General features: G+C 37.5%; 1 protein-coding gene across 1 annotated transcript in view; it reads left to right on the forward strand.

Annotated features, from left to right (window-relative positions):
* Window positions 1-24,003, forward strand: part of SLC30A8 (solute carrier family 30 member 8) — a 34,174-nt gene that overhangs the window by 6,912 nt on the left and 3,259 nt on the right. Inside the window, exons 2-6 of the mRNA XM_055313858.1 lie at window positions 2,519-2,718; window positions 12,606-12,752; window positions 15,158-15,311; window positions 18,893-19,043; window positions 20,640-20,745. Of these exons, the coding sequence (XP_055169833.1) occupies window positions 2,519-2,718; window positions 12,606-12,752; window positions 15,158-15,311; window positions 18,893-19,043; window positions 20,640-20,745 (758 nt within the window). The remainder of the gene's footprint in view (window positions 1-2,518; window positions 2,719-12,605; window positions 12,753-15,157; window positions 15,312-18,892; window positions 19,044-20,639; window positions 20,746-24,003) is intronic.

Consider the following 24,003-nt stretch of genomic DNA (forward strand, 5'->3'; position numbering starts at 1 on the left):
TGTGTAGATATAAATGCTTTATGTGCTTATTGCCAAATGGTTCCTATTCTAACAAACAAGATTAGTGGGAACTGTTCAAAATCCTGAGTGCTATTAACTTCATCCATGTAAACATTCCAAAGTCAATTTGGCAATAAACACCAAAATCCTTAAAAATGTAGATACCTGTTGACCAGACAATTGCCCTTTTAGAGTTACATTCTAAGATGATAATATATAGAGTAAAGATTAACTATAAAGATCAACAGCCCCACTTATATAAGCAAATAAATGGAAAAGAATGAATTAAGGAAATCAGTTCATTATGTATGACATATTTATGTTAAATACAGTGCTCCCTTTGTGTTAAAAATAATAGTGTAGAGTATTTAATAAATTGAGAAAATGTCAATAATACATATAGCTAAGAATCAGGTTCTGAAGCTTGTCTTTGGTAGGATTCCATGGTGACACTGTCGTTTTATCCATAACCCATTCCAGACCTCCCCACTGAGTTGCAGCCATGATTTGGGTAGCATCTACCCCAATCTCAGCTCCAGGGGTCAGCATGGTAGGGTTTAGCCAATCTGATTATAACAAGGTCAAGCCAACTAGCCTATTCATGTTCCTCTGGCTATAAAAGTTGGTTCCCATTTGGCCAAATCAGCATGCAACTCAGGACTCTTGTTTAGGACTTGGGAGTGGACACTGTCTCTTCTGTATAAGAAAAGGCAAGTACACAACTCTGATTACCTTGGGCAACCATTCCACTACCATGAGGAAAGCCAGCCTGCAGTTAGTGTACTTAGAGAATGCAGAGCGATGCATCTGGAGCCTTCCTAAATCAGGTTAAAGCCTAATATATCTAGATTTTTCAGTTGTAGTACCAATAATTCACATTTAATAATTAATCTAGCATGAGCGGGATCCCTGGGTGGCGCAGCGGTTTGGCGCCTGCCTTTAGCCCAGGGCGCGATCCTGGAGACCCGGGATCGAATCCCACGTCGGCTCCCGGTGCATGGAGCCTGCTTCTCCCTCTGCCTGTGTTGTGTCTCTGCCTCTCTCTCTCTCTCTCTCTCTCTCTCTCTCTCTGTGACTATCATAAATAAATAAAAGTGTTTTAAAAAAAGAAAAATATGTTTCTTAAATGCCTTTTAAAAAAAAATCTAGCATGAGCTTTGTTTTCAGTACTTGTAACCAAAAACATTCAAATTAGTTATGGACTCTGATTATATTTTTAAAAGGTGTGTTTATATATTACAAAGTAAACAACAAAATATCAGCAATAGTTGTCTTTTGGAGATAAGGTTACCAGTGATTTTTCCCTTTGCTTTGTGCCAGAGTTCTATTCTAGAAAATCTAGAATTACAGAAATTCATCTGTAATGAATATATATGTTAGTTTATTCAGGAAAACTAGAATGTAATGATAATTAGGATCATAATCATCATCATCATCTAAGCAAAAACCTTCAGACCTTTAATTCCAGATGGAAATAGACAAATGAACTAGCTCTTCAAGTGGAGGTGAACTTATTTCTCTTTTTATACCTTTCAAAATCGTGGATGCTAAGTTCATTCTAAGAATCTTATTAATGTATTCTAATAACTTTATTTAAGAAATTTAAGTCTTATCAGCTCAAAATTCGTGGACATTGATACTGCCATCAGTAGAGATTGGTTTTAGGTGTACTGAAGTTCAGGTAGGGGGCAGAGTGGAGCCCAGTGGGAAAAAAACACTAGGCTTGGAATCCCAGTTCTGCTGTTTCCTGGTTATTTGGTCTCAGGCAATTACGTAACCTCTGTGAACCTTGATTACTTCAGCTAAGAAACTATGGGATTGGACTGAATGTTATCTACTATCTTTCCATCTATGAAATTCTAGAAGTCTATTCATGCCTCTAAATAAAATTTTATTTTGAGAAGAGCTGATATGTATTGCCTGCTTTAGGAAGTATAGGCAAGATCAACTCCCAATACAGTTTTGATAGATGATAGAGATTGTTTGCAAAGTTATGTTAAGGTTTCTGAGGGTCCACGTGGACTCAGCAAGAGAAAGTGCTATGATCTATTAACAGTGTTGCTGTGGAGAAGAAAGGAAGAGTTTTGGCATTTAATAGTAAGTATCTGAATCAACAGTCAGGCTCATACGCACATATCTAAGATCGCCCTGCCCTCCTTTTTAAAAATGTGTTACATGGGGTCCAAAATCTTTTCAAAATGCAGTAATTTGGAAGAAAATGCATCAAAGTGTATCTGCTTCCTTTCTCCTGTTCCTTTGATACCTTGTAATCACTGCTGGTAATAGACTGAATAAGACCTTGACGGAATGAAAGCAAAACCTTTAGTAGTTGAGAATTCAGAAGGAAATTTCTTGCTTGTTCCTTCACTTGATATTTCTTATGGAAGGATCTGTGAACAGCAACTTCCTAGCTAGTTAGCAGATGTCCTAATATCAGTTCTGAGAACGGGTAGGGCTGTCATTGAGGTATTTGTTTGCAACCTTGTTCACTTCTTGCTTCTGTCAAACTCATCTGTAGTGTGGAACTCCAGCAGAAATCCTTGAATAAAGATCAATGTCCTGGAGAGAAGCCAGAGGAGCTGGAGTCAGGAGCCATCTATCACTGCCACAGCAACTCCAAGGCCACAGAGAACAGAGCAAATGAGCAAGTCTACGCCAAGTGGAAACTCTATGCTGCTTCGGGAGTATGCTTTGTTTTCATGATTGCAGAAGTCGTGGGTGAGTATTATTTAAAAAGACTGCTCTGATTAAACAAGCAAACAAACAAAACCCCACATCACCGAAGGATGGTTATCTAAGTTCTCCTTTTAAATAAAGAATTCATATTTTCTGTAAGTACTGAGTAACAATATCCTCATTGTCAATAAAATGGAAAAATATTAGAAAACAAAATTCCTCACCATCCCACATTTGAGTAATAACCTCTGATAATATTGTGGAGTGTTTTTTCCAATATACTTATCTGTCATAACTCAGTTTTTTAACATAACTGAGAGCATACTGAATGTTTTTGGCCATGCCATCAAATACTCTTCAAAAACATTTTTATGTCTGAACAATATTCTATAATATGCTCTACCGTGATTTACATTACTATCTATTGTTAGAAATTTAGGGAGGGTTTTTTTTTTCCTGCTATGTATGGACAGGCTGTAATAAAAACTCATGAATAAAGGTCTGCCTGCCTTTCTAGTTGATCTCTTGAAAGAGATTCCTAACAGTGGAAAAATTGATTGAAGGACATAAATATATTTGTTACTTCTTGATGCATATTGCCAAACGGGTATCCAGAAAGCTTAAAACAATTCATATGTCTGCATGATGTATGTGAAAATGATTCTCCAAATCTCTACTAGAACTTATTTTAATCTTTTAGAATCTTTATGAATATATAGGTGAATATCCTTTATTTTAATATTCATTTCTTTGTTATTGTTAGAATATTTTTGCATGCTTATTAGTAATCTATGTTTCCTTTTGTTGATGCATTTCCTGCTTGCCTCTTAATATTTCTTGCTCATTTGTTTTATAGATAATTTGTAATGCTTTATATTGATCTCTGGGAGCTCTTTATATAGTTAGGATACTGAACTTTTTATATTTGTTATAAGTACTTTTAAGTTTATTGTTTGTCTTTAATTTTTGGTTAGATGTAGATAAGTTTTAAATTTTATATATGTAACTGTACCAAACATCCCATTTTGAGCTAATTTCTTTTATTGCTCTTTCACTCTTTTAGTGCTTTTGTCCCTGTATAAATAAATACCATTTTGTTGTTCAATTTTTTGCATTTAATTTTAAATCAATGTGAGATTAGATATACTCTAAGGACTAAAAATTCTTTTTATAAATAACAGAGTTTTCAGAATTATTTATGGAATAATTACTCCTATTGATTTTTGATGTTTCTTTCATCATTTATCAATATTTTATAAAGAATAAAGGGTTGGTTCTTAGATGTTTTATTGATCTGTATTGCTATTCTCTGTTACTAGTAGCATTTAATTAATGTAGTTTTTTGTTATAAAATCTGTTGTTCTCTCATCATTCCTCATTTAAAAGAAAAAAGGAAAAGCTCATTAATTTATGTTTATTATTCTAATTAAACATGAGAACCATTGTGTTCAGTTCCCTCCAAAATCGAATTATGGCTTTACTGGTAAGTAAGATAATTTGGAAACACAAATATTTTTAAAGTACTCAGTTTATCCTCCAAGAATATGATATGTTTCTCCATTTTAACCAAATACTCTACATTTCTCATATGTTTTGTGATTTTAGTTAGTTGGGTTATTGTTTGTTCAGAGTCAGCCTATTTTTTTGCCAGGGTTATTTAGATGTGTTTTGTTTATTCTTTGCAGAGGTGAAGGGGGTCTTCCTTTTTGCATGTCCTTTTTTGAGGTGATTACTTTTGGTATTCTGGAAAGTTTTCCATTTTGCATATTCATTTTATACTCAACAGTATACTAGAATTATTTTCATTCTAAATGTATTCAACGCATTTTGTTTCTCTCTCATCCATCCTCCTCCCTCCTAGGAGGTAACACTTTCTTGTGCAAAAAACGTTATTTCTCTTCTTTTTCAATAAATTAGCTCTCCTGTATGTTTCATATTTTTATCATGTTAAATAATATGCTAAATCAAATCTTATGTTAAACTATTAACTGTTAAGGGAAATGTTTCCTGAGAGGTTAAGTATTTCATTATGTGAACGAAGTGGGTTTTTTTCCCTAGTTTTTAAATGATTAACAGATAATTAAAGACACTTTTTACTTTTATCAAGTAAATTTTCTTTTAAACATACTGTTAAGCATTTTTTGACTCATTGTTGATATGTATCATATTCAGAGATTTCCTAATATAATATGGTCTTTGCATTCCTGGCATTATGATGATAATAACTAAAATCTATTTAATGCATATTATGTGCCAGGAACTGTGATGAGTGTTTGCCATTGTGTTACCTTACTTAATCCTGTCAAAATCCCTGTGAGGAAGGTCCTATTATTAATTGCACTATATAGATGAAGAATAGAAACACTGTTGACTACTCTACTTGAGTAGCACGCTTTGTAAATAGGCAGGCAGTCTGAATTCAGGAGCTCCTGGCTATAGTGCCTCTAAGTGAACTGTGGTGGACCATTCTTTCAATGCATTGCTCAGTCTGGATCACTTACATTTTCATTAGGATTTTTTATCTTTATTGATAACTGAAATTGAGAGTTTTATGTTTGGAGCTATTTTTCTCAGTTTTTGAAATAGAGTTATGCATATTAAAGTGAAAAGTTTAATTTTAATGATATTTTTAAAAATAAAACAATAGAAATGATTTATATAACATTGTAATTATCTCTTCCTTTTAAAGAATTCCCTGGCAAATTGTCTAGCTTTAGAGACAGTCTTGGAAATAATTTTTAAGATAGATTTATTAGCTTCTTCCTTATTTTTTGATGTACTCAAAGTTTCTACTTCTCCAGTAAATTTTGGTCATAATGTTTTTCCAAAGTCTACCATCCCACTGAAATTTTCCAATTTACATTGGAACATGACAGCTTCATATTAATATTCTTTTGTTTATTCTAGCTACTTTCTCATTTTAATATTGTTGATATATTTTCTTTTCCTTGATTAACTGGGTGGATATCTAGTTTATTGAGACTATTATTATTATTATTATCTAAATTTTTCTGTTTTTAATTTAGAATTTTGGTTTTAAAAATATTTGTTACTAAAAAAAATTTGTTAATTTGTTACTTTCTCCATGTTTCTTCAGGGTTGTAGTCTTATTGCATGTCTTAATATCTTGAGTTATATCCTTCTCTAAATATTTTTATGCTTTCTTTTTTAATAAAATTATGTTTAGCTATGAATTTTATAAGTTTTGATATGTCATGTATCTTTTCTTATTTTTCCACCGCCAAAATAAAAAAGGAACACTAGAAACTAGCTGGCATACAGTATTATAAGGTACTATTACTCCATGACAATTCTTACTTGTTACAATCTTATCAATATTTTGGTTTCATTTTCTTCTACCCAAAAGGAGGACTAAATTAATAGTATCTGAGACTAAAGAAAAATAGAACCTGCCAAGTTTTTGTTTTTATTTAGTTTTGTTTTGTTTTGGTTTGGGTTTTGCTCTAGCATAGCCAATAAACAAAATTAATTGATTTCTGAATCCTATGGAGTCTTATGGCCTCTATATTTATACTCAGACTTTTATCTTTTGAAAACTGGAAAAGAACCTAGACTCATCCAGTCTAAGAAAAATCCGGGGTTGGCAAATAATTTTCCAGTCAAAGATTATAAAAATAATCGATATCACACAATTTCTAGAGCCAGGGTAAGTTTTTTGAAGGAACCAACTTAATAGCTTGATGAAATTGCAAAGAATTTACTTTGAGTAATTCCAATTTGAAAACTCACTGCAAAAATCCACTGATATTTATGCCAGAGGTATATTCCATTTTATTAGTTAAATTCATAAGATTGTGGACAGTATTCTATTGCTTATGTAAGAGACGGACAAAATGGAAAATCTAAAAAACAGAACCTATTCAAAATGTGGCTTAACAAGGCGATGTTCTGGAAATTTATAGCTTTCCAGATAAAGTACTGGCAAACACTACATGCAAACACAGCTCAGCAAGATGTAGAAACTGGCTTGTTTTTCTCCACTACTTTCTTACTCTGCTTTCCCCAGAATCCATGTAGATGCTGAGGACAGGCGGCATCTTTTCCCTAGCTGATGTCTAATCAACAGTCTGAAATGAGATGGTCTCCCATTCATAAAACTCATTTTTCCCCTTGTACCTTTCCTATGCCCTGTCGTGTTATTTTAAAATTACTTATATTTTTGGGGGAGGGGTGTTGAAAAGTTATTCACTTGGAGTGAGCAAATCAATCTCCCTCTTCTCTTTCATTCTTAATAATTAATTAGTCTATAAATTCTAATCTGGCTTGAGTTTAGAGCCAGAAGAAAGTGATGTTGTCATTAAGGAATTAAGTGGATACTGACAGACTCATTTGGAGTTTGAGCTGCATTGATTTTGAACTGATTTTCCTAAAACATTGCTCTCATCATGTTAAATATGTCTTCAGAATTCTTCACTGGCTCTGCTTTGCCTATTTCAGGGCTTTACAATGTTTCCTCCATCATAGCAAGCACAGAAAATGTTACTGAGTATGGGGATAGACCCAAAAGTGTGCTGCAGCAGGGAGAAGCTGGTTCAGGGGCTGCCTCTGTGCTAGGTCCCCAGGTGAAAAGAGATCAATATATTTGAAAACTCTGCACTCTGGACAAAATGAAAAGTTCTTACTTTGACTTTCAAGTCATCCCACCATCTGGCTGTCAAACCAACTATCAATCTTTTTCTCTTACTACTTTACTACATGACTTTTCTGTTTCAGCTGTTTCCCCCATCCTGTACAAAATAACACTATATCTTAAAGTCTCTGTAGCTTTTGCTTATGTCTTTTTATTTGAATAGAAAAGGCCTCTCCTCATCCCTCACATTCATCAAAACCCTGATCATCATTCAAGACCCCAGCCAAACCTTCACCAAAAGCCATTCTTGACCAGGTCAGAGAAAGCTATTGTTATTCTCAGGTCACTTTTGGGAATCTGGGAGGTCCTCATACAGGGTATGGGATTTGAGACAGGCCTTAAAGTTTGTGTAGGCACTGAGAAGTGGCTAAGAGGGAGATGGAAAAGGCCTTCCAGAGGGAGCACTCTTATGAGCAGCACCTGATTACTTCTGTGGTCCAGGAGGTAGTAAATATCAGCGTTGCCTGGAAAGATTTTAAGCAGGTAGGTCTTCAATAGTACAGGAAATCTGTATTCTTAGAAAGCAATTTAAGTGATTCTTGATGTCTAGCTGCATTTGGGTGTCACTGTTTGTCGTGGTCAAGGATTGCCTGTACAGGAAGCTTCCTCCTACTCACTGTACTGAAAGCAGTTCTGGTCCTCCTGGACCACAAACCACATGCTCAGAAGCAAGACTGGTTATGAGGTGCCAAGCAAGATTACTCAGAGTCTCTGGGTCTTTTTATAGGGAGACTAGAGGGGAGAACAGCTCTTTATCCTCTACAAATACTCTGCTGAAATGATAGAAACCTGGAGCTTCCAGTGTCCAACTTTTCTTGCCAAGGGTGAAGTAAGTCTGTCTCCAGTAAGACAATAAATATCAACAGTTAGAGACAGGGCAGAGCCCACCCCATCCCAAACGTTTTTTGAACCTTAGGATTCGAATGCATTGGATCCAATCCTACCCTGATTTTTTCTAGCTATTTGAGCCAATAAATGTTCATTTTGTGGTTGTTGTCGAAGCCAGTTTGCTTAAGACATTTATGACTTACAACTGAACCTATCTAAGATCTATCTGAATAAGTGATGTAAGATAAAACAGGATGAGTGCTGAATAAAACCAGAATGATAGTTGGGGCTCAAGAAAGATCATGAGGCCTGGCTAGGGAACCTGGATTAATTCTGTAGGCCTTATAGGATAATTGACATTTAGAACAGGGGAGAACCAGGTCATAGGGCTGTGTTTAGAGAGAGAATTGGCCACAGAGCAGACTGGTGGGAGGAATCAGAGAAGGTTATAAGCATTAGTGTGTCTACTGTTAATGGGCCTTGAATCTGTTGAATTGGGACTCTTTTTGACTGCTTGTGAAAACTCCTAATTATGGAAAGGTCCATGCCCGCTGCTGGTGCCAGGGTGGGCACCCATGCTGTACACCCAGCCTAGAAGCCAGCCATGTCTTGCGGGGGCGTGTGTGTAAGTATAGTGTAGTCAGGTGCTCAGTGAAGAATATAAAAATAAAACAGAATCAAACATATATAGAAAAATATCTATTTTAAGTTTAAAAAACAGGAAAACAAACAAACAATCCCCATCAGATAGTTGTCCAACCCCCAGCTGGGTCTGATCCTTCTCATCACCCACCCGACCTGGCTGCCCCCTCACCTCGGGCTCGGGGGATCTGTAGGGGACTGGGGGGCCATTTCCTTTTCTCTGCCCTTTTTTTTGGTTGTTGTTCTATTTTGTATAGACAAGTCAGAAAAACAACAGTGACAAAAAAGTCAAGAAACTTTGTAAAAAAAAAAAAGTGCCTGCACATATAAATGCATATCCCTATTTAAAAAGACAGTTATATGGACACCAGGAACTCACAAAAATCAGCTTAACTATGGCCATTACTGGAAGCAATTGAGAATGGTCAGAGAGAGAGAGAGAGACATCCTACAGGAGGACTATTTAGAGTGTGAAGCACAGATGGAGGATGCAGGAGGTTGCTAGATAGGAAAACAGAGCTGGGAGCTGCCTGGGGGAGATAGTGAATATCTCAGAGTAAGAAACTTCTCTTAGAGAGAGCTATGGCTGGGTGGTTTGATAACCACAAGCTTTACTGTTAAGGAGGCTTACTTTGTACTAGAGTCGGTGTCTCAGAGGCTTAGGCCACTTACATTTTTTGAGGTTTCTGATATTAAAAATTTAAGAGGTGTCAAAACACGCCTATGCAAACTGTGGTGTGCGTTAAATACTTGTTAAGTAACAATTTAGTGCATTGTGTTTTTGATAGTATAATTTTGTTTTATATAGTATAATAATTCTATTACTATATATTATTAATAATATACTATGATATAGTATAATAATGCTCTTCATAAGATGGAGGATTTTTAAAATTTGAATTATATAATGGTGATGTCCAGGAATGAGATACAAGCTAATGTTGTCTGAGAGACATTTGCTTCTTTCCTTTTGATAAGTATGTGTCTGTTCTCCACAGAACACGCCATGTGTATTTACCACCCACTCTCTGAAACTGAGGTTAGTATGAGACCCAGGCCCAATGGCTCCCCACTGTCCACTCACCCCACAGGCCCTAGTGCATTTCCAGAACTTAGTCCCTAGTTCCTCTCCTGTCTTGTCATCAGTGCACTGCCTTCTCCATCTTGCCAGTAATCCATACATGTGTGAGTGCTCCTGCCTTCCTTCATGCCTTCATTGTATTTCCTTGGCTATTCCTGTTGCGTCTTAACCTCCAGCTTCTCCTCCCTCTAGGTCAGCCTCCACATTGCCGGCAAAGATCTCTCTCTCTCTCAAATACAGATATGAGTACATCACAACCTTGCCTCAAATCACAGTAGATTCTCTTATCCCATAGGGTAACATTCAAATTCTCCAGCCTGACATAGTTTCCCACAGGTGGGTCCCCAACCCGCATTTCCACTCTCATTTCTAGCTATTCCCCCAACACTCCACATCTCTTGATTTTCCACAAAGGTGCCATCTTCTTTCATTTTTTTCTGTTTTGGTTCTTGCTCTTACCTCTTCCTGAAAAACTCTTCCCTTCTAGCTCTGTCTTACCCCCCTCTCCTGTGAAAAATTCCTCAATGCTCCCAAGGAGAATGGTTTTCTGATCCTCCTAGCCCACGGCACAGTCTTGAGTATGGTGAATGCTCGACAATGAGATCACTGAAGACAGGGACTCTGCTGAACTTTGTGTATCTTTGTGTACCCCATCCCTGTACCGTGCACAGGAAGGACTCAGTAGATACTGGCTGGATGACAACGATCATTATCAATAATACCCCATGTTTAAAAAAAAAATTTTTAAATTTACTTATTCATGAGAGACACAGAGAGAGAGAGAGAGAGAGAGAGGCAGAGACACAGGCAGAGGGAGAAGCAGGCCCCATGCCTGACATGGGACTCAATCCCAGGTCTCCAGGATCACAGCCCTGAGCTGAAGGCGGTGCTAAACCGCTAAGCCACCCGGGCTGCCCTAACCCATGCTTTCAGAAGCAAATGCAAGTTGAGTCAGAAACTACCTCTTGCACACAGTTTTCTCTATAGGGTTCAGCATGATTGCTCACAGTTTTCTGGACTGTTCTTAGAAGTAGCAATGATGATGCAAAGTGGTTCTCACTTCCTGGGCGTCCAAATCAATATGCTTCTTCCAAAGCAAGTTCTCTTTCTCGCTCAGTCATCTCCTGATTCAGCTGAGCCTGTTGAAGAGCCCCTATAGGACTCCTCTCCCTTGACTTAAGCTACAATTTGAGCTGAGCACATGGAATCGTCACTCTTGTTCCTTGCCGACATGGTGGTCAGCTGCTAATCTGCATGTAGCCTTTCTCCCGGTAAGAAATACTGCATTATTAACACAGCTTTATTATCAAACCCCAGAGTTTGGCAGAGAGAGCAACATTAGAGGATAATTGGAAGAAAAGCTGATTTGTTAGCAAAATATTGCCTTTTGGCTAATGAATCATTGTGATTTTTTGCACTGACAGCTCAGTAACAAGCTTGAAGACTACTTTGCTTCAGACCATTAAACTTTGACAAACCAGTTATTAACTACAGCTAGAGCCAGTGGTCTGTGGGGATTATTGCAATTATGAGCCATATATGTAATTTTTAAAAATCATTAGTTGAGACAAGGTGAGTCTGATGATGGAGGGGCTGGTGACTGATAAGTCTCTGTCGCTTGTCATATACAGGCGATAAACAGCTGCCAGGAAGACACCTGGTCGGCGCAGCTCTTTTTCAGGAAGATGTAGCAATAAACACTGTTCTCAAACAAGGAGCCCTGTTTGGGAAAGAAGAAACAATGGTTTCTTTTGATTTCTATTTTGGAGGCTGGAGGTCTTTTCTTGCAGAGCTAGAAGGAGGTAAAGAAGGCAAACCAAATAGAAAGAAAGGCAAGTCAGGATGTCCATGGCTTGGGTTCCCTTCCTACAGTTTATTGGGCAGTGGTTACACTTCAGGACCTCAGTGGAACGTGTCTGCCCTTTTCTTTACTGCTCCCCACTGTTCATAATAGGGATCTTGAACTCAGGTGGGTAATATAAATTAGGAGAGAAGAAGGAAGTGGTAAAAACCTTGGTAAAATCACAAGTCAAGTCCAAACACAGCTGTGGGTCTGACCACAACCCCTGGGTTATAGACAGTAGTCCAGGTCCTCCGACTTCAGTACAAGATTCTTCAAATCCAGCCCATACCTCTCCAGCCTCATCTTTTTTTTTTTTAAGATTTTATTTATTTATTAGTGAGAGACACAGAGAAAGAGGCAGAGACACAGGCAGAGGGAGAAGCAGGCTCCCTGTGGGGAACCCGATGTGGGACTCAATCCCAGGACCCCGGGATCATGACCTGAGCCAAAGGCTGAGAGGGACACCTGGGTGACTCAGTGGTTGGACGTCTGCCTTCAGCTCAGGTCATGATCCTGGAGTCCTGGGATTAAGTTCCTCTCCAGCCTCATCTTTTCATATTTTTTTTGAACTCTGATGTCCCAGTCTAACTGTGATGTTCTCTAAATGTGCCTACACTTTCCAGTGTCTGTACTTTCCCTCTCCCAGGAATGGCCATTCCCTTGAAATCCTTTTCCACATGTTCAAATCCTATGCACTCTATGGGTGTCTGTTTCTTATCAAATTGAGAAGAGGTGGATTAAATTAATGTTGATATCTTTTGTCTTACAAAGCTTTGTGAATCTGTGGCAATTTTCACCATGGTTAGTATGCATGTAAATCTAGTTGCCCTAATCCTGGGGTCCCTAGGGGGCCCTAATCCCACGTAATGTTCTGCATTCCCTAGGTGGCCACATTGCTGGGAGTCTTGCTGTCATCACAGATGCTGCCCATCTCTTAATTGACCTGACCAGTTTCCTGCTCAGTCTCTTCTCCTTGTGGTTGTCATCAAAGCCTCCCTCGAAGCAGCTGACATTTGGATGGCACCGGGCAGGTACAGTTCACCCACTGAGCATTAATGGCAAAGCGGTGCTATACAGTCAAGCCAAGGATAAAAACAGAAGAGACAAGCAAAGCCTCATTCAAAAATCCCTCAGAGGCGCATCGGCGCACAGGATTAAGAGGATGCGTGCCTGGGAACGCGTGTTCTCGATGTTGATTTGTCAAAAAGCCAGATTAATTGTGCTCCCTCTACTCCAATGGGACAGCAGGAACTTGTATCACTTTAGCAAGAGCCCCAGTCCAAGGGTCTCAGGGTGTGGTACCCTTCATTCAGTTACTCTGCATCTGGGAGGGAAGATGGGATAAAACTTCTACCATTTTGCAAAGTAAGGCACAGAGAGCCCAAGAGAGCTACAGAGATTGAAGAACTACTCATAGATTAAGTCGAGAATAAAATGTGAAGAAAATTTAGGGCAGAGCAAGGGTGGCCAACATCTTACATGACCAGCCTTCACTGAAAGTTGCCTCTAGATACAGACCATGACTTATGGCAATATGCACTGTGGTTTTTCAAGCTTAGGATGGCTGAAAGTTCTGATTTCACAGGAAGGGGAGAGGGAGAGATGAGGCAATAAACATCAATAAAAAGAATTTGTGACAATGTGATCTGAAGTTGCTTTCCAGACCCTGATCAGTGCTGTACTTGGAAAACATGTCTTTGAGCACTTGTCATTTGTCTGTATATATTTTTTATATGTACTTTCTCCTTTCTGATGCTATTGGTCAAAGCTATTTTGTAAACATAGGATGTTTTGTAAACACAGACAGAACTCAGAACTTTTAGGATTATTTATTTATTTATAAAAGATTTTATTTATTTATTAGTGAGAGACACACAGAGAGAAGCAGAGACACAGGCAGAGGGAGAAGCAGGCTCCATGCAGGGAGCCCAGTGTGGGACTCATCCCGGGACTCCAGGATCATGCCTTGGGCTGAAGGCAGGCACTAAACCGCTGAGCCACCCAGGCGTCCCTAGAATTTAGAATACTGCTTGTATTTTCTCATCCTGGTGATGGAAGTCCATGAACACTGATGCTCTAGAACACCAGTGCTGTTCAATGGAACTCTCTGCTTCAAGAGAAATGTTCTATAATATAGAGTATAATGTGGCCTTAGAGCACTTTATTTTCTTTTTATTTATTCTTTTTAAGTAGGCTCCACACCCAGCATGGAGCCCAGCATGGGGTTTGAACTCACAACCCTGAGATCAGGACCTGAGCTGAGCTGAAGAGTTGGATGCTCAACCAACTGAGCCACTCAGGTGCCCCCAACAAGCACTTAAAATGTGGCTACTGCTACTGAAGAACCAGACTTTTAATTTTACTTAATTTAAATGAAAACAGCCGCATGCGATGACGGTTACCCTATTAGGCAGCACTGTTACAGATGTATAGATGAAAATGAACTAGCTTGTCAACATGTAATTTCATGGATGACTTTAAGAAGAAGCTAAGTATAAAAAGTGAATTTATTAACAAGTATTAAGTGGCTAATATGACAGGTGGCATGTGGATGTGGTAAAAATCATGAAGGCTGTGTATAAATGACTGAAGCCTGGGAGACAACATGTTCTATGGCTCTGCTCTAAAAGAGGGAGGGCCAAAAGTATGGAATGTGCCTGGCCACTGACTTCCAGAATATTTCTAGGCCCTCCTAGGCTTTTAGTACCTACCTACAAAGTTACATTAAAGTTCAGGGTGAAGTGTTAAGGAACTCCTAAGTAAGCAAACATGCTTTACTCAGCCTGCAGACTGAACACCATCTTATCTTTAAATATTAATGTAAATGTCTCCACTCTGATCTTTCTTTTCCATATAGTTCCTCTTAAAATGCAGTTAAGTGTTGATATACCTCTGAGCTTGCCTCTGTGTTTACAATACATTGGGTTGGCAAATGAAACTCATTTTCATCCAGTACCTTCTGAAGCCTTCCCTTGTTACTATTTTATTCCACACAAGGTACCGGTACTGGCAAGTTGTAAATGTTTTATGGTGAAATTGAGAGTTTCTAAACACATTTTATTCTTTGTGTCTCATTATTTCATCTCGTAATAAGTTTCAATCATTTTAGCACCTGTTTAAATTAAAATCCCCAAGGAAAACAGCAATGGCAGATAGCAATTAATATACTTTAAAAATTTGCTTGAATTACTTAGTAATATGGAGCATAATGAACTCAGACGCTGGTGTTTTATGAATGCAACATTAAAGTGTCTCATCTTGGTGTTAAAATCCATCCACACTTTTGCTTTGTGAATCACTGAGTGAATGAGTTTAAAGCCTCTTTTACAGGGAGGGGGGGTGACTGGCAAGGAATGTTAATGCCTTTTGATTCTTGAGAGGTTAAGGTAATTCACAAATTCTTTGTGTCTGGGTATCTGTGTGCTTAAATCCCCAGAGATCCTTGGTGCCCTGCTGTCCATCTTGTGCGTCTGGGTGGTGACTGGGGTGTTGGTGTACCTGGCATGTGAACGCCTGCTGTACCCCGATTACCAGATCCAGGGGACGGTGATGATCCTGGTTTCAGGCTGTGCTGTGGCAGCCAACATTATGTAAGTCACCCCACACACTGCCCATAAAAGTTGTCTTTAACCCTGTCTGTTTTTGTTTAATTCTTCCACTTTTGAAGATGATAAATTGAATAAATTGTCAGTGAGGTAGTGCAGAGCCGGGATCTGAATCTAGATCTACTAGGCCCAGAATCGAGCTCCTGGCCAGTCTGCTCTTATGCATAGTGATGGTTCCATATGAGATATGACTTATTCCTATTTAGTTTTTGTTACATGAACAACACATTCTGGGTTCCCAGAAGACTGGGTTGGAAGGGATCTTAAATTTCATTTACTTCAGTTTTCTTTCTACTTTTGAATTCTCCTTTGCAACATCCCAATAAAATAGTCATTAGTGTCATATATTTTAACAGAACTAATAACCGGGAATTTATTTCTCTTCAAAGCAGTCTCTCTTATCTTTGTATCATTGTGACTGTATGAAAATTGCTTCTTAAGCTGTATTAGCTAAACTCTCTCTTTAGTTTCCACTTGTTGATCCATTCTCTTACACAGGCAATTTATTCTTATGAGACATGTGATGCCTTACTGGACATGTGATCATTACTATATTGCTCTTCTCTTACCCTAATGAGCTATTTGATTGTTCATGATAAGGGGGTTTTGAGGCCAGGTCTTTGATATTTTTTGGTTGATTTGTTCCTTACCATTTGATAGCTTGATTCTGGGCAACACTATTTAAAACTGTATCATCTATCTATTTATCAATCATCTGTGGTAGACAGAATAATGAATGGCCCCTCAAAGATTTCCACATTCTAACCCTTGAAATTTGTGAGTATATTAATTTACATGGCAAAAGGAACTTTGCAAATGTGATTAAGTTAAGAATGGATTTTGAGATGGGGAGACTCTCTTGGGTTATCTAGATAGGCCCAATGTAACAGAAAGATCCTTGTAAGAGAGACACTTGGGTCAGAGTGAAGGGAAGATGCTGCATTGCTGGCTTTGAAGATAGAGAAAGGATCCTGGAGCCAAGGAACTTAAATGACTTCTTCATGCTGGAAAAGGTAAGGCAATGAATTCTCTCCTAGAGTCTCTAGAAGGAATGTAGTCCTGCATACCCATTTTAGACTTCTGACCTCCAGAACTACAAGAGAATAAATTTATGTCATTCTAAGCCTCAAAAGCTTTGTGGCAATTTGTTATAGCAGCAAAAGAGACTCATACACTGTGTATCACCTACCTATCCTATAATGCAACATAATACATGCTATGAGGTAGGTTTATCCACAAAAGTGAAGAAGACAGTGATAGAAGAATCACATTTCAAACAGTGGTTTTTAAGAGAGGGCATAATGGAATCCCTGGTATTAGAGGAAAATCTGAACATGGACACTTTGAAAAAGCTCCTCAGGTCACTCTAATCCCTTTGCCTTCTGCCTGTCTCAGTGCCTTACCTCCTAGTGTGCAAATCATTGGTCAGAATCTCTGAGCTAAACAGTTAGAAGAGTGGTATTTGACTGCTATTACTAAGTAGGTCCCTACTTCCAATCAGGTAACTTGAAAATGTGTTTCATATTGGCAGTGGGAGAAAAAGCGTGTGGAGATCAATGCAAATCTATCACCACAAGGAGACAAATAAGGCAGAGCACATGTGCTGCTGAGTAGGAGTCCAGAACATCATCTTTGCATAAGGAGAACAATATGTCCACAAAACAGCAGGGAAAATGAAAATATTAAAAATTTCCTGAGAGTCATATGTCACATAGGTAGTATAGATGTTACATGAATAGGAAAGATACACCCAGCTAACTACCCCATAAATCTAGAACCTTGATGATCAAGTTTGACTTTCTAAATTGATACCATCCAAGTTTTTTTTTTTATTGCAACTGCTTTTGAACTTTGACCTTAACATTGAAGGTGCTTCTCATACTTAGAAAGACAAGGGAATTGAAAAGTGGTGACTTCCCTGTGCAAGGAGATAGTTATTTGTGGATAAATATACCGAGTGACTATAATGTTTTCTCCCAGAACTGGGATTATAGGTTTCAAGTGTTGCTAGATGCTGTGTTGTCTGAATATAGAAATATCAGAACTATAGTCTGGAATAAATCTATTCCTTGGAGACCCAAAATCAGGAAAGAAAGTTCTAATAGAAGTTGCAAAGGGGTTCTAGGATGAGGATTAGTGATAGAGCCTTAAGGCTATCGCATGCTGATTTCCCTGCCGGAAACATTCTCTCCTCTCCAGCCTACAATTTAACTCTAACATAACCTTTAGCTCCAATTCAATTGCTTTGTCTAACTAAATCAGACTTCTCTGTTGTGTTATCCATAGCACAAGTTCTTAGTAGACTTATTAAAATTAGAATTTTCATTTATTTGGGTCTTTTAAAAATCTCTGCTATCTCCATTATACTTAAAGCTACTTGGGGGAGGGATCATGTTTCATTCACCTTTATACCCCAAGCATTTAGCAGTGCCTGGCACACAAGAGTCCCTGAGTACTTTTTTTCTAATAAAATGAGTAAAAAAATGAGTGACAATATGATAAGCACATATGAATAGACCTAGAAAGAGAGTATGTTTAACTGCCAGGCATATCAGGCTGTCTGAAGATTCTTAAGTGGTAACTATTAATTAAGGATGAATTTCTGCCCAAACAGTGACCATCTAAAAACCGTACATTATGTAATGATCAAATCTTGCTGGAGAGCAATCATCCCACTTTGTGGTGATGACGTTCAATTTAACAGGCACTTTAGACTGGGATATGTGGTACTAAAGAATAATTTTTTTAAAAATCCTTGTTCCAAAATAAAATCAGATACATAATTTATAGTGGCTAATACTTATCTCTTTGACTTGGATAGGAGATGTTAAATTTTGCAATGTGTTATATATAGAGAGAGAATGAGGCCACAGCTTATACTCTTAGGACTGTATAAAATTTATATATGTTTGCATTTCTATATACATTTACATGTTAAATTGCATATATATTTACATATATATTTAAAATACATTAATACATTTTATTTTCTTATTAATAGCTACATATATACAAGCACATGAGTATCATCATTGGCCATTAAGAAATTATTCAGATTTTAAGTTCTCATAGAAATGAACAAAATTAAGTAAAATAAAATATTTTTTTAAAAATCTGAATCTAATGAAATTTTATTTTTGTTTTACCCCTTTTGCTGTCGTTTGTATTTGAAACCGGTACATTTAATTTACTCCCACCAAAGCACAGCTTTAAGCCTAACTTAATGCCTGACATTCAGGCATTAAAATAAATGATATTTTCCCTCTTCATTATCAAATAGTTTCATTTAGGAAGTGATACTTTCCAGTTTTCAGGTGACCATAGTAGCACTGGGTAGATAGAAGAGGAAACTGAAGTGAACTTTTGTTGTCTCTCCTTGTGTAAAAATTTAAAATTCTATGATACATTTGTTTTCAAAATTAGTCCAGAATAGTACATTTTACAGCATTAATATTTCAACTATCTGCAATCCTAGATAATACATGGTCTTGTGAATTCCCCATTATGCTGCATAGGTTTTCAAGGGCTAATCTTACGTGTGCCAAGAATACCCTTCTCTTTTTCAGGCTAAGTGTGATTCTGCACCAAAGACACACTGGCCACAATCATAAGGAAGTGCAAGCTAATGCCAGTGTCAGAGCAGCTTTTGTGCATGCTCTTGGAGATCTGTTTCAGAGCATCAGTGTGCTAACCAGTGCACTTATTATCTACTTTAAGGTGAGAATGTTTGAGTTTACTCACTGTCATAGTAAATTTATAGATTTTGTAGTACAGGAGCTGACATGCCAATATTAACTTAAATGAGGTGGACAGCCTATATTTGCCTATACCAACTGCTTTGCAAGGTTTAAACACACAAATATCCAAAGCCTGAAACTTAGACTTTCCAAATTCCTAAGTGCTATGTCTTGAACTATAGGGGCACCAGTCTTTCCAAAAAGTAGTTACTTTTGTTATGGAGTTAAGATGAACAGCAATGGAACAATGGATACCTTAGGATTCTTGGGTTATAAGTAAGGGAAAAGATGTCTAGCTTACTTATGAAAAGATATATTTATTGATTGAAATTTATTTGATGTACTCTTGGACAGAAATCAAGGTAGAAATAAAGACAACATTGGGTGTCTTAGATTTCAGAAACTATCCACTTTCTGTCCCAAGTACCAATGTAAAAATGAATGTGCCTCAGCCATTTTCCCCCATTTCTTGTCATTCTGCTGAAATGTGTATTTCTGGGAAAAAGTCCAACAGACTAAGGTAGGATTTTGTACCTGCTGCTTGGCTTGGGAGGGAGAGAATCTGATTGACTGTCCCACCAATATTACCCGCAATGGGGGAAAGATAATTCTCCTCCCAATGTCAGGGTGTTAATGGGAAGTTGGGATGGATCCTGGGTGAACCTCTGACCATAAACAAACATTTACCACAGATCTGTTAGGACAAGAACTGATGGAAGTGCACTGAGGTGGAGGTAGGGGTAATGGAGAAGAGCATTTAGCTTTGTTATTTGCATCTTGATCATCCAGTTAGCAGGGATTCTTTATCATTTTTATTAAAAAATAAAAACATATAAGCAAAAATCACAGACATATCTGAATTCAGTTGAGCATATATTCATTGAAAGCTTCAAGTTTAAGGCAAAATTGTTCAAACTTGCTAGTATTCTTGTTAGTAGAATTTGAGAGTTTCTCAGAGGTAATTGGGCATGGACTTTTCAGTGGCACAGAATTTCAAGGGCAGAGGAACAGGTATCTCACCCTGAGGCTAAGGGGTCCAGTGGTGAGACAGTGCCAAGAATGAGGCCTCAGCTTATACTCTTAGGACTTAATCAAAAATGCCTGCCTCAAATATGTGTCATCCTGAGGAGGGAAAGAAAGGAACTAACCCCAGTCTGCCAAGACCAAGCTCCAGCTGGACCTTGGTCATATGCCACCTCTGGGCAAGTGATACCCTTTCCTCTTATCAAAGCTAAAAGCCATTGAATACTGTATAAACTTGTGCATACTTTTAATCACATACTCTGCACTTCTATTAATTTGGGAAAAGTCAAATCAGGCCTTTGGAGAGAAAACCCAAGGATATTTTCCCTTTACATCTTAGATTTACTTTTTAAAATTTCTTCCGTCACTGATGGTTTGAAGCTTAAAAGAAGGAATGAGTCCTCAGGAAGTCTTACCTCTGAGTTGGACGCCAAATGTCAGGCAGGCGAAGGGTGATAATGTGAAAAAGAAGCAGAGATGATTATTTATTCTATTAATCAAACTTTTCATGGAAGTCCTGAATTCAGTTAACTAAAGTCCCTGTATTTTTTAGCCAGACTATAAAATGGCTGACCCCATCTGCACATTTGTCTTTTCCATCCTGGTTTTGGCCAGCACCATCACTGTCTTAAAGGACTTCTCCATCTTACTCATGGAAGGTAGGAGTGATTTTATTATTATTTCCAGGATCAATGTTTTTTCTTCCCTATAATCACAGCAGGGGAGGTATCGAGGCACGTTCACTGTTAATTTGCATTCTAAGGAAAATATAAATTTATAAGGAGTTTTTGTGAAAACAGATATTAGTATTTTTATTCATATGGGAACAAATAAAAAGAGCTGGTTTCTCTTTTTTCCTCCAGCAACTATTAAATGATATGGCACGGTATAAAAATGATACGTACAAATACTAAGGACAGACACTGAAGGAGATATTGCGAAAATAGAAATTTCTCCCTAAATATATGGAAAAGGCTTAAGAATAATTGGATAATCTATCTCTCAGGCAGCATTATAACTACTATGAAGGGCTTGCCTAAAACCCCTTGTAGACCTGGCTAACAGTCCTTAAACTTCAGTGCAACAGAATCACTTGATGTCTGTTAAGGCTGCTGGGTCCACCCTCATAGTTTCAGAACCAGTAGGTCTGGAGTAGAGCCTAAGAATTAGAATTTTTAACAAGATGCTGACACTGCTGATCCAGGGACCACACTTTGAGAACCACTGGAATAGTCTTTTCATACCACTTAAAGGATTACTACATGAGGGCACTGAGAGTAGCACCTAGAAAATTCAGTCGGAATTAGAGGTTTACATCACATCAAGCATTTGAATGATCAAAAATATCCAGATCTTGGCTTGAACTTTTCTTTTTTGCCCAGAACATTTTGACATAAGGCTAACACAATCTCAGAGTGCAGATGCCTTCACAAAAGCCCACACTTCTTAGTGTTCATTACTGATCACATGTTTAAGGATTTTATCCCATTGGGCACTATAAGTGTTAGAGGATGATAATGTTGACAACAGTGAAACAGAAAAGGGAGTCAAACGTCACTGTGGAACAAGTGGACTTCCTCTCTTTGAAAGTGACAATATTTGGTTTGTTAAGTCACAGATGCATCTATTTCCTTTCTGAGGACTGAGTGCTGAACTGCAGCTGTTCCTAATATGGAACTTTGCTGACTTACAGATGGAGAAAAACAAGTTGGTATACATTGGAGATGAGTATATTCCACTATCTCTGTCTCTTAGTATAGCTCTTCTCAGGTGACTATTTCTTTTTATTTAAGGAAAACGTAGCTAATTATTGAAACTGGCAGGTAACTCCTACGTGGAAAATGCTTAATTTTTAAATTAGGTTTTCAAATTAGGTTAGCATAAAATAATACTTGTACTTAATGAAGTTTTCTAAAAATATGGAATGGTATAAAATTATTAAAAGTTTCCTCATTTTTCCACCTTTGAATTCTCAGTCCCATTCTTCAGAGATAACACCTACTAATAAGTTGATATGTATCTGTCCAAAAATATTTAGGCATTTACATATATATGTGTATATATATATAGTGTGTGTTTTTTATATAAACAGAATTATGCATTGATACATTATTTTGTTCACCTTGATTTCTTCACTTGGAGGTCTTTTCATATTAGCACATACAGAGATACATCTTATTCTTTTTTTTCCTTATTCCTTTTCATGGTATGAAGTATTTCCCTGGATGCATGTACTTACGTATTGATGGACATTATAGATAATGGTGTAATTACCATTCTGTCCATATATTTTTTTTTAATGCTTGAATATCTGTGTCTTAGAAGTGGTATTGCTGTTTCAAAAGTTATGTGAATTTAAAAATTTGATAGATATTGCCATTTCTACCAAACATACCATATCAATTTCTTTCCTGCCAACAGCATCTGAGAATGCCCATTTCCTCACATCCTCACCATCACTGAGTATTATCAGAATGTTGATTCTTTTCTAATCTGACAGGTGAAATATTATATTGTATTGATTCCATATGTAATTCCTTCATTATGAGAGATATTGAGTGATTTTTCATATATTTATTAACCTGGGCAATTATTTTTTAAAGACTAATTTTGGTATTTTCCTGGATGTATTAATACTTTCACAGACTCTCCTTCAGAAAAAAAGACCAAAAAAACAAAAAAACAAAACTCTAGTATATGATGGAGCACTGAAGCCAGTGAGAACATATCCTCTTGCTTGTCAACATTATTTTATACAGTAAAATAGGTAACAGTGAACTTGTATTCTCCATAAAAGTAAAGATATAAGTGAGGCAAGAGGGAAGGGGGTAGTGGGATTGTGATTTCATCTCAAGGGTCCTAGACAATGACAATAGGTCTTAAGAGGATCACATGAAACTCCTCAGAGATGATACATAAGGCATAATCGGCAACTTTGGGTTGCAAGACTTAGACTTCTACCATTTGCATCATGTTTCACGCTCAAACCATGGACTTGAGAATCTGACATCCCCTGTCTCTGTGTAGCCTTAGCAATGGTTCTTAACCTCTCTGACTCCCAATTTCCTCTCCCCCAATTAAATAGGAATTGTGACATTGACATTTAGCTCTTAAAGTTCTTACAAAGGTTAAGTAAGATAAGCACTATGAATGCAGTACTTAGCACAAACCTTGACATATGGCCATTTCTCGGTAAAGATGGGTTATTATCATTACAATAAAACAATGTCGACCATGACTCCATACACATTCTATTTATGACTAATCTAAGAACTCTTGTTTCCAGTGGTCTGAGCTCTATGCAACTCACAGAATAAAAGAACATGTTGACCAGCTCTTTGTTACCTCCACGAAACCATATGAAGTGAGATAAAAAGTAAACTCAAACTGGGATGCCTGGGTGGCTCAGTGGTTGAGTGTCTGCCTTCAGCTCAGGATGTGATCCTGGAGTCCCAGGATAGGGTCCCATATTGGGCTCCCCATGGGGAGCCTGCTTCTCCCTCTGCCTGTCATTCTATGTCTCTGCCTCTCTGTGTCTCCCATGAATAAAATAAATAAAATCTTAAAAAAAATAAACTCAAACTATAGAGAATTTTAATATTAGCTTTAAGATGGAAATCTCCATGAGTAAGCCTTTTAAATCCTGAAAAAGGAGGATTAAGGATTTCTTATTCCTTTAAGTAAGTTGTTCTTGACTCGCTGCTCATTACAATCGTTTGGGAAGCTTTTAAAAATACTTATGCACAGGCCTCATACCCAGAGATTCTGATTTAATTGACTCAGTTTGGGGCCGGTTTTGATGTTTTTTTTTTTTTGTTTTGTTTTTTTGTTTTTTTGACATGCAAGCAAACTTGAGAACTACTGCAAGGTAGGGCTGCCCAGTGGTTTGTTAATGTCAGTGCAATGGTTCTCAATCT

Source organism: Nyctereutes procyonoides, unplaced genomic scaffold (assembly GCF_905146905.1).
Source record: "Nyctereutes procyonoides isolate TBG_1078 unplaced genomic scaffold, NYPRO_anot_genome, whole genome shotgun sequence".
NCBI lineage: Eukaryota > Metazoa > Chordata > Mammalia > Carnivora > Canidae > Nyctereutes > Nyctereutes procyonoides.